The following is a 12,110-nucleotide window of genomic DNA, read 5'->3' on the forward strand; positions in this document are numbered from 1 at the left end:
GTATCCCCCTATAAAGCATTAGAGAGTTCAATGTGCACAACCAGGTTCATTTACGTAGCAGCGTTGGTACAATTCGTCAGGTGAGCCTAAAAGGGATTCTCCAGGATTAGGAAAAAAATATTATATATGTATTTATGGTAAATTCCCAGAAGTGGTACAACTCTTCTCTATGGTTGTGTCCAGTATTACAACCCATCTATATTCATGTGGATAGAGATGAGCTGCAATATCTGACATGGCCATGGTCAAGAGTGGCGCTATTTCTGGGGTTGAAAGCTAATTTGTGCTCGAAATGTAAATGGTGAGGGATATAACAAAGCTTACAGGAAAGTGAACGGAGCCGAGAGCTTGAAGCTTATATCTATAAAACAAGTCATACGCTCAGCAGAACGACATACAGATTTCTTGCTCTGTGAACTATTTCTTATAATCTCCTTTTAATACTTAATCTTATAGAGTTTTAGCTGTTCTCATCACTAAAGTCCCCCATACACATTAGACAATATCAGTTGGATCGTCTGTCAGTCTAATGTGTATGGAGTCCCATGATAGGTGATGTCGAGGGAGAGAAGGATCTGGCACATCGGATTTCCAGCAGCCGATCCATTTGTTCTCCGAGAGATAAACCGCCACCAGAGAAGTTCTCTCATGTAGTCGGCAGGAACTCTCGGCCAAGTGTCCCTGGGTTTGCGGGAGTCGGGAAAATTGTTTGGCCGACAGCTATATATTGTGTATTGGGGGTTTATACTGGAAGCAGAGCGTTTTTGCTTGAACCGATAATCCACTAAGTATCAACATGAGTGGAATAAGGCACCATGTGCCTCGTGCCTTGGGAATGTCACTAACTAATTCTTTGTAGAGTCTAACAACATAACATAACATAGCTGCTCCACATCAATTCACAACTAAAACTCATGGTCCTCAAATGAAACCCAGTAAGACTTCTTAGAGTATCTGTCTTCTAAAGTTTTGCCTTCTCATCCAACTACCATCCTCACAGGAGAGTCAATACTACACGAGCATCAATACTATATCCTAAAGGGTTAATGTGAGGGCTACACAACTATTACAGAATTGGACCTGCCATATAACACTCTGTCCAAACGACTGACAAGATCCCTACAAAGTCTCCACAATTCTGACCTCAGAAGGTTACAATTCACATCAAACTTCATTCCCAATTTCCTTTGACATTCAATTTTTTAGCAATGTCAATGGAATTTGGGCTCCCCTAACAATGGGTGAAAGTCAAATGATGTTGGGCACCAGGCTTTCCATGACGCAAATAGTTAAATAGCCGTACCCTCAAGGTTCAAAAATACAAGGGATTTCCCCCTCTATTAATCACTCCATCCCACGATAAAAAAAAACATCAAAAGGTTCTCCACTATTGCCCCCTTAAACCCAAGACTAAAATAGGTCTACAACAGACAAAAACCATCAAAAAGTTCTCCACTATTTCCCCAAGACCAAAGTATGTCTACAATGAACAGGAGCCATCTGGAACCATGAAAAAGTTCTCCATTATTGCCCCCTCAGACCCAAGACCAATGTAGATCTACAATAAACAGGAACCACCTGGTACGTCTATTTATGATGAATCAACCCGTGTAGAACGTGTCTGGTAACTCCAACCTTCTTGGCCAGTAGAGTCACAATCCTTTAAAGGAACTCACAATGAAACATCACATTCAGTAAAACACACATACAAGACATAAAAACAGCTAAAACCGATTTGCATAGCACAAGGCTGGAGAACAATACAACGAGGTATCTGGAAAGTAAAGAGAATTGCGGAAGCAAGATACAATGCAACACAGGTCCGAGAGCACGTTACGTCCTCAGGGTCTTTTTTCCCTTTATTTTTTGAACTGTTTGTCTTCGGTAAGTAAAGGTGTGCACAAAGGATCGAGGATTAGCTTCTGGTTAACGGTTAATAAAAGCTCAATCAGCATCTTGATAGGATATATCGTGTTAAATCAAAATGCCTCAGCAGGCCCACTTCACATTAAGCGTATCAACTTGAAGGAAACTCTGTTACTTCTCGGCTCGCCAACACTTTCAATGTTCCCCAGCTTCACTCGGTCACCTTCCGCTTGGAGGGTGGAATTAGATGGCAAGGAATTTCATTTGGAAGCTCGTGGCCTTCTAATTTCACCTTAATTAGGTGGTTGGCTAAGGCAAACTCCTTATCGTCCAGCAGGCCATCTTTATCTGTGTCAGCAAGCTTCCAGATCTTTCCAAGAACAGTATTAGGCAGCTTGGACTTGACCATCTCCTTCTTGGCATTGGCACCAGTTATTTTGCCATTGACAGGAGACAAAGTGTAGAAGATCTCGTCGTACATGGGCTTATCTCTAGCCACTACCCAGTCCACATCATCAATCCCTTCTCCTGCCCCTTCTCCGTAACTGTGTCCAAAGGGACCATTCTGGGTACCCTCAAAGGCACCTCCTTTCACCATTTGGACTGGTTTTGGAGTTTCCTCTTGTCTAACCAGCACCATTAAGTGGGCAATGTCATGAGCCAGCATCTCACCTACAGTCTCCAGAAGCTTATTCTTCAGGGGCTGGAATTTGTTAAAATCTTGGGATTGTAAGAGATCCTATGTAAGAAAAATATAAAACTTCCAATAAAAAAAATAACAGAAACACAGTATTCCATCAATTATTCTTCACTTTACTACTCAATGTTACAGATTAATCTGCTTTTGTAGAAGACAACACTCTCAGGAGGTCCTGGTTCTCCTTATGGAGATCTAACTGGTGTCTAGGGTGTTACAGGCAAGCTACCTGGGAAAAAGTATGCAAATTAGCTTTCCTCCAGAAGGATAGAAAAATTAACTCACTAGTGCCACCTCTAGGTAGCTACTTTGTAAGCCATAGTATAACCCATTACAAAGCTTTCACACATTAACCGGGTTATCAGTCAAACCATCATATGTAGATAAGGGAGAGCCAAGAAAGGATGAGAGATTGATGGAAGAGAATGCCAAAGTAGGGCAGAATTATGGCCGAAGTCTTAGGGTGAGAAGGTAAAGACGTGACTAAAATAATAGAGGGGTGAAGATTATGGGAGGTTGTGCAACATGGTGGTTCACCATCATGAGCCTCAACAACCCAAAGAGTAAAAGTCTAGAGGGGTCATTGGAGTAATGTCCTTGGTACACAGTGTTAGACATGACCAGACGAAGAGAGATTTCATCAGTGGTTGGGTTTGAAACTCAAAGAGAAGGGAGGTCAAGAGAAAATAATTGATGGGAGTCAGGCTTCTAGCCCCTTTGCTGAACAGCTCATTGAAGGGACCCCCAAGCGCCCCAACTTTCTCAAAATGCAAAAAAAGTGTAGGAAAACGCACAAGGAAAATAACCACTGAACTAAATAATACCCTGTTTTAACCCAAGTCATCATCTTTCTAGTGGTCCATCCCTCTACTCTCAAGGTCCTTCAGTATTGGATTAGGGTTACTCTAAAGATGTCAGGATGGCCGGGCAGGGTGGTCTACTGTACCTGCATCTTCTTCAGGTTGGGGAAGTCTCCTGGAGAGATCTGATGTTCTCCTTCAATTCGACCATAAATCTCCCCTAAAGTGCCAATTAACTCTTTCTTCTTATTGTCCTTTCCAAAGACGGCTGACATCTCCTTCTTCAAGGAACTGATGATGTACGTGTGGACCTGAGGGTAAAAAAGAGAAGATCAAACTTGAATTATGTGACATGTGTAATTAACAATGTATCTCAGGTGTAACTACAAAAACTCCAGTCATTGGGCAAGTGACAGTCCAGAACACCTAGTAATCAACCAGACTACTCTTAAAGGGGGCTCCAGACTACATATCCAGACTGCTGTTATAGGGGGATCCAGACTACACATCCAGACTGTTGTTATAGGGGGCTCCAAACTACACATCCAGACTGCTGTTATAGGGGGGGGCTCCAGACTACATATCCAGACAGCTGCTATAGGGGGGCTCCAGACTACACATCCAGACTGTTGTTATAGGGGGCTCCAAACTACACATCCAGACTGCTGTTATAGGGGGGGGCTCCAGACTACATATCCAGACAGCTGCTATAGGGGGGCTCCAGACTACACATCCAGACTGCTGTTATAGGGGGGGGCTCCAGACTACACATCCAGACTGCTGTTATAGGGGGGGCTCCAGACTACATATCCAGACAGCTGCTATAGGGGGGCTCCAGACTACACATCCAGACTGCTGTTATAGGGGGCTCCATACTAGACATCTAGACTGCTATTATAGGGGGGCTCCAGACTACACATCCAGACTGCTGTTATAGGGGGGCTCCAGACTACATATCCAGACAGCTGCTATAGGGGGCTCCAGACTACACATCCAGACTGCTGTTATAGGGGGGGCTCCAGACTGCACATCCAGACTGCTGTTATAGGGGGGCTCCAGACTACACATTCAGACTGCTGTTATAGGGGGCTCCAGACTACACATCCAGACTGCTGTTATAGGGAGGGCTCCAGACTACACATCCAGACTGCTGTTATAGGAGGGCTCCAGACTACACATCCAGACTGCTGTTATAGGAGGGCTCCAGACTACACATCCAGACTGCTGCTATAGGAGGGCTCCATACTAGACATCTAGACTGCTTTTATAGGGGGGCTCCAGACTACACATCCAGACTGCTGTTATAGGAGGGCTCCAGACTACACATCCAGACTGCTGTTATAGGAGGGCTCCAGACTACACATCCAGACTGCTGTTATAGGAGGGCTCCAGACTACACATCCAGACTGCTGTTATAGGAGGGCTCCAGACTACATATCCAGACTGCTGTTATAGGGGGGGCTCCAGACTACACATCCAGACTGCTGTTATAGTGGGGCTCCAGACTACACATTCAGACTGCTGTTATAGGGGGCTCCAGACTACACATCCAGACTGCTGTTATAGGAGGGCTCCAGACTACACATCCAGACTACTGTTATAGGGGGGCTCCAGACTACACATTCAGACTGCTGTTATAGGGGGCTCCAGACTACACATCCAGACTGCTGTTATAGGGGGGCTCCAGACTACACATCCAGACTGCTGTTATAGGAGGGCTCCAGACTACACATCCAGACTGCTGTTATAGGAGGGCTCCAGACTACACATCCAGACTGCTGCTATAGGGGGGCTACAGACTACACATCCAGACTGCTGTTATAGGAGGGCTCCAGACTACACATCCAGACTGCTGTTATAGGGGGGGCTCCAGACTACACATCCAGACTGCTGTTATAGGAGGGCTCTAGACTACACATTCAAACTGCTGTTATAGGGGGCTCCAGACTACACATCCAGACTGCTGTTATAGGAGGGCTCCAGACTACACATCCAGACTGCTGTTATAGGAGGGCTCCAGACTACACATCCAGACTGCTGTTATAGGAGGGCTCCAGACTACACATCCAGACTGCTGCTATAGGAGGGCTCCAGACTATACATCCAGACTGCTGCTATAGGGGGGCTACAGACTACACATCCAGACTGCTGTTATAGGAGGGCTCCATACTAGACATCTAGACTGCTATTTTAGGGGGGCTCCAGACTACACATCCAGACTGCTGTTATAGGGGGCTCCAGACTACACATCCAGACTGCTGTTATAGGAGGCTCCAGCCTACAAAGTCCATTAACATATATATTTCTGATCTTCCACCACCAGGGCGGCGCGATTGTTCCATCACTTTCCAGGACACAGATAACATATGATGTCCGCTTCCATTAAAAGGATATTTTGGATTTATTAGCAATGTACTATTCCGTACTTCACACAAGAAAACCATCACGCTATTTAGGTCACTGCACTAATAGGGCAGAAATCCACGGCGGGCGCAGGAAATGCCAGACATGAATTACATCTCAATGGACTTCGCTTCCAGTACACAAACTGCAGCCTTAAAATAGAGCAGCTCCAGCTGGTTACTATTAAAAGACCAAACTCCAAACACATCACCCTGAGAAGAGTTTAGCTGGAGAACGACAGTGTGAGGGGAGGATCACAAATAGTCTGACTACATTTTAGATTAAAGGTGCAAACCCCTGACCCATCAACACCAATTTAATGTATAACTAAGGTTAAAAGGGTATGAACACTTTTGCAGTCAAATTATTATTTTTTTCCCAGTATAATGAAAAATTTATCTTAACTTCACAGTGGTTATTTTTTTGTGTATACAGCTCCCATGAAAAGCTTTGTGTTTTTATGGTTACAGACAGCAAAAAAAACTAACAAACAATTGCAAAGCTAGAAGGAATAGCTAAAACTAGAGAAGACAGAGAAAGGATTCAGAAGGATCTAGAGGAACTTGAACAATGGGCAGCGACTTATAAAAAAATATTTGACAGGGAGAAATGCAAGATTCCACATCTGGGCAAGAAGAACAAAAATTACATCTACAAAATGGGAGGAATAGAACTAAGCAACAGCACGTGTGAAAAAGACTTGGGTATACTAATAGATCACAGACTGCACATGAGTCAACACTGTGATGCAGCAGCAAAAAAGGCAAACACAGTTTTGGGATGTATTAAGAGAAGCATAGAGTCTAGGTCACGTGAAGTAATCATCCCCCTCTACTCATCTGGATACTGTGTCCAGTTTTGGCCACATTTTAAAAAAGACATAAAAAAAACTGGAGCAAGTACAGAGAAGAGCTACCAGGATGGTGTGCGGACTGCAAACTACATCCTACGAGGGACGGTTAAAGGATCTGGACATGTTTAGCTTGCCACAGGTGGCCATGATAGACGATGAGTTCTCCTTCAATGGAAGTCTTCAAACTGAGGCTGGACAGACATCTGTCTGAGATGGTTTAGTGAATCCTGCATTGAGCAGGGGTCTGGACCAGATGACCCTGGAGGTCCCTTCCAACTCTACCATTCTATGATGATGAACAAACCTGCCGTTTTGGATGTGACAAGAGTAGAAGACGCAAAAGAAATAAAGATAAGTGAAAACTCCCATCAGAGGTAGATTTGATAAGAACAAGGAGACCATAAATATCATCTCACCTTTGCCAGTCGGGCTCGTTTGATCAAGTCATTGAGTTTTCTAAGTGCTGTGTTACGTGGAAGGCTCTGCCTGTCTCTGAACAGATCCTGCTCCTCTGCCTCAAACAGTTTGCGGTTGTCAGGAATGAGCAGCGGGTGTGACCAGAAAGATCCGATGTAGACCCTGATCACCTCCGAAGTGTTGACAATTTTCCCCAAGGACCACATAAGAGCGCCGTAAACCCTCATCAGCTGCTGGGTCTCTATCTGATCCGCCTTGTTTAGGACCACGCGCATTTTGTCCTCGTGGTTCTTCAAGGCTTTGATGACTTCTGAGAACTCATTGGAGATGTCCAGCTTGTGGGCATCAAAAAGCAGAATGATGCGGTCAACTCTTTCGGCAAACCATTCTAACACTGCGGCAAAATCATAACCTGGAATGACGAGAGTAAATTACATTGTTATACAAGAAGCTGGTCAACTGAGGGCTGTGATGTCATCTCTTAAAGGGAATCCATCAAACTATGTACAGTGCAGACCAAAAGTTTGGACACACCTTCTCATTTAAAGATTTTTCTGTATTTTCATGACTTTGAAAATTGTACATTCACACTGAAGGCATCAAAACTATGAATTAACACATGTGGAATTATATACTTAACAAAAAAGTGTGAAACAACTGAAAATATGTCTTATATGCTAGGTTCTTCAAAGTAGCCACCTTTTGCTTTGATGACTGCTTTGCACACTCTTGGCATTCTCTTGATGAGCTTCAAGAGGTAGTCACCGGAAATGGTCTTCCAACAATCTTGAATGAGTTCCCAGAGATGCTTAGCACTTGTTGGTCCTTTTGTCTTCACTCTGCGGTCCAGCTCACCCCAAACCATCTCGATTGGGTTCAGGTCTGGTGACTGTGGAGGCCAGGTCATCTGGCATAGCACCCCATCCCTCTCCTTCTTGGTCAAATAGCCCTTACACAACCTGGAGGTGTGTTTGGGGTCATTGTCCTGTTGAAAAATAAATGATGGTCCAACTAAACGCAAACCGGATGGAATAGCATGCCGCTGCAAGATGCTGTGGTAGCCATGCTGGTTCAGTATGCCTTCAATTTTGAATAAATCCCCAACAGTGTCACCAGCAAAGCACCCCCACACCATCACACCTCCTCCTCCATGCTTCACGGTGGGAACCAGGCATGTAGAGTCCATCCGTTCACCTTTTCTGATTCGCACAAAGACACGGTGGTTGGAACCAAAGATATCAAATTTGGACTCATCAGACCAAAGCACAGATTTCCACTGGTCTAATGTCCATTCCTTGTGTTCTTTAGCCCAAACAAGTCTCTTCTGCTTGTTGCCTGTCCTTAGCAGTGGTTTCCTAGCAGCTATTTTACCATGAAGGCCTGCTGCACAAAGTCTCCTCTTAACAGTTGTTGTAGAGATGTGTCTGCTGCTAGAACTCTGTGTGGCGTTGACCTGGTCTCTAATCTGAGCTGCAGTTAACCTGCGATTTCTGAGGCTGGTGACTCGGATAAACTTATCCTCAGAAGCAGAGGTGACTCTTGGTCTTCCTTTCCTGGGGCGGTCCTCATGTGAGCCAGTTTCTTTAAATGAGAAGGACTGTCCAAACTTTTGGACTGTACTGTATATGTACATGTAACTCTTTCATCGACATGTCCAGCAATACCTTTACATGGCCCGTCTGAACCTTTGTTACTGAGAAGCTAGTGCTTTAAGTGATATGCGATTGACATGCAAATGAAGCTGAAGAGCTATGAAAGATCTGAAGCCTCTGTCACTCCAGCTCTATTTCCCACTCTCCCATTGCTTGGCTGACAACCTCTATACTGTGTGACTTCAGTCAAGCAGGAGGCAGAGGCGCTGGGTGGGGAATAGAGCTGGAGTGACAGAGGCCTCAGATCTACCATAGCTCTTTCTCAGTAACAGGGGACAGGCTGGCCATGTAAAGGTATTGCCAGGCTTGAGATACATGTGCATATAAATAGTTTGGGGTATAAAATCCTGCTGACAGATTCCCTTTAAAGAGATCCTCTACCTAAACATAATTGTTATTTATATTTTATTATTATTGTTGTTATGAGAGTAAGAAATAAATATTGGTTAAGTAATACTGATCCTTCACAGAAACCATCTGTTAATGGATCTTTTATTCTTATTATTTACAGAACTGTGCAAAACTCTTAGGCAGGTGTGAAAAGAATGCTGCAAAGTAAGAATGCTTAAAAAATAGAAGTGTTAATAGTTTATTTTTTATCAATTAACAAAATGTAAAGTCAAAGAACAAAAGTGAAATGTAAATCCCATCACTATCTGGTGACCGCCTGTCGCCTTCATCAATCCTTCTCAGTCTCAGATATTAAAGATACTCGGCAGGAGGTTGTTCCAAACATCTTGTAGCACTGACCCCAGATCTTCTGTGTATGAGGTTTGTGCAGATCCTTCATGTGATTGCAGACAGGCTGGATGATTTTGAGATCAGGGCTCCAGGGCCAGATCGTCACTTCCAGGACTTCTCACCCTTGATAACATTGGCTGGACATTGGGGGCTGTTGTCCAGCCGCAGAATAGATCTGGAGCCAAATCAGGCACCGCAGTGACTGGAGCCTCAGGCTGAGAACCGTGATTTCCCTATATAGTGCAATATTGTGTAATTGCATTATATAGTATAAGTGATCGAGCGATTGCAAGTTCAAGCCCCCGAAAAAGACTGAAAAAAAAAACAACTTACAACTCGTCCAACAAAAAAAAAAATAGCCCTCAAATGGCTGTGTCAGTGGAAAAATAAAAAAGTAATAGCTCTTGGAACAAGGGGAGGAAAAACTAAAGTGCAAAAATAAAAAGGTCCTGCGTTGTTAAGATTTAAAGTGGTTTTATAAGAACATCTAATTGGTGTTGCAAAGATAAGAAATAAATATTTCTTAAGTAATTGTGAGATGGAAACCATCAACAAGCTGCTGTTGATGTATCTTGTATCCTTATATATGGCACATTATAATGTCCAGTCCTGCTGTGTATTAATGTGGGTCTGATAGATGTTCCTAAGAAACCACCAGACCAACATAACACATAGGTAGTAAGTAGTAAGGATAGCATATAAATATGGGGTAAATAATTCAGATACGTTTGCTATCTGGAATCCATCAACAAGATGCTGTTGTTGGAGCTTTTATTGTTATTATGTATGCCTAGCACATTCTGGTGTCCTGCTGTGTATGGCTGTTGGTCTGGTGGCTTATTATAAGTTTTAGAGACAGCCGGGCAGCTTCCTTACTCTCATAGATTTCAATGGAGACAGCAGAGTATGTGAGGCCACCTCTGCATTGGGTCTTCTATCTGTGACTGCCGTCCACTACTTGGGTGTACCCCCTCTAATATCTCTTCCTTAGGGTCTCAGACGGTATCCCTCCAGACATTTATGGCATGTCTTCTGCCTGAAATTGCAAAAACCTCTATAATACACCCTCTTCCCCCCATGTATGTACAATTTACTTTATTAATATGTTAGCCAGACCAGTTCAGAATAAGAATACAGAAAAACCATAAAGAGGTCCGTCATCAGCAGTTCGCCTATTTGCTGATGTGTTTCAGGTCCCCCAAAAATTGTTTTCTACGCTGTAAAAAAAAACAAAAAAGCAACAAAATCAAGTAAAAAAAAAACTACTGGAGATGCAGATTCTGGATTCTATATCTGCAGCCTAGAGCCCATGTTAAATCGATTTACTATGTGTAGAAAAATAGTTGAAGGTATAAATTAACTTTTAATGCAAATTAAATGGTAAAGGGTTATTTCCATCCAAAAATGTTTTGGCATAATCTACAAAACATCATTCTATGTCTATATTGGGATTATAACATACAGATTGACATATCTCCTCATAGACATAGAGGTAAATAATAAAACATTTCATGCCTGCAGCCACCACTAGAGGGCGCTTACTACATGATTAACTATCTTTATCTATGGTGTAGATATGGTTGCTCACTATGATGGGCTAGGCTTACAGCTATTTTTTATGGTACTTTATAGTATGAAGTGCAACTCCGGAGGACAAACTTTTGCTTGGAATTGAACCCCCTGCAAATTTCATTTACCAGAATATTCACATCGACACTTCTGATATATTACTTAGGTGGACAAGTCCTTTAAATGTGTCAACTAGTCACATCCCAGTAGGTTTGTTGGTCCTGATGGTTTTGGGCTCATGCCGAGGACACACACAGTATGTTTCCTGTGCTGCTGGTCATCAGTGAGGCAGCTAGCTGGGTGACAGAAGGGGGGGGTAGAGGGAAGAGTGCCAGGAAGGCTAGTCCTGATCTGGCACACCCCAATAAGTTTGCAAAGTTGGTAGATGAGGGGGGTGACGGTACAGGGGTAGCACTGCTGCAGCAAGGCATGTCCTCTGAAAGCCGGAGGCGTGTCAGCTCCAGTAAGGAGGGAAATAGGAGAGCAGGGCAGGCCAGGCAGGTGCTGGTAGTGGGGGACTCAATTATTAGGGGAACAGATAGGGCAATCTGTCACAAAGACAGGGATCGTCGCTCGAGTCCGGCACATCGCTGATCGGGTTGACAGATTACTGGGAGGGGCTGGTGAGGACCCAGCGGTCATGGTGCACATTGGCTCAAATGACAAAGTTAGAGGTAGGTGGAAGGTCTTTTAAGATGATTTCAGGGAATTAGGCTGCAAGCTGAAAGCAAGGACCTCCAAGGTGGTATTCTCTGAAATACTACCGGTACCACGCGCCACGCCAGAGAGGCAATGGGAGATTAGGCAGATAAATAAGTGGCTCAAGAACTGGTGTAGGAAGGAGGGATTTGGGTTCCTGGAGAACTGGGCCGACTTCTCAGTTGGCTACAGACTCTACGCTAGGGACCGGCTGCACCTCAATGGGGAGGGTGCAGCTGTGCTGGGGGAGAAAATGGCTAGAAGGTTGGAGGAGTGTTTAAACTAGGGATTGGGGGGAGGGTATTCATTTTATAGGTGGGGAAGATAGTGCAGATAGTGACCTGGGCACAAATAAAGAAATTGTGGGTGGGGTTAGAACAGTCAATAAAGTAAGAAGGAATAGAGGTACAGAG

The 12,110-nt window shown here is 43.9% G+C and overlaps 1 protein-coding gene across 1 annotated transcript in view; it reads right to left on the bottom strand.

Moving 5' to 3' along the window:
* Positions 1-1,743: 1,743 nt before the first annotated feature.
* The window catches only part of LOC141258611 (EH domain-containing protein 3-like), a 36,601-nt gene continuing 26,234 nt past the window's right edge, over positions 1,744-12,110 (bottom strand). The window contains exons 2-5 of the mRNA XM_073673572.1: positions 7,036-7,448; positions 5,913-5,993; positions 3,510-3,674; positions 1,744-2,605 (exon numbers count right to left, since the gene is read on the bottom strand). Of these exons, the coding sequence (XP_073529673.1) occupies positions 2,078-2,605; positions 3,510-3,674; positions 5,913-5,993; positions 7,036-7,448 (1,187 nt within the window). The 3' untranslated portion in view covers positions 1,744-2,077. The remainder of the gene's footprint in view (positions 2,606-3,509; positions 3,675-5,912; positions 5,994-7,035; positions 7,449-12,110) is intronic.

Source organism: Phyllobates terribilis, unplaced genomic scaffold (assembly GCF_046119375.1).
Source record: "Phyllobates terribilis strain yellow unplaced genomic scaffold, ASM4611937v1 Scaffold_3__8_contigs__length_932513732, whole genome shotgun sequence".
Taxonomy (NCBI): Eukaryota; Metazoa; Chordata; class Amphibia; order Anura; family Dendrobatidae; genus Phyllobates; species Phyllobates terribilis.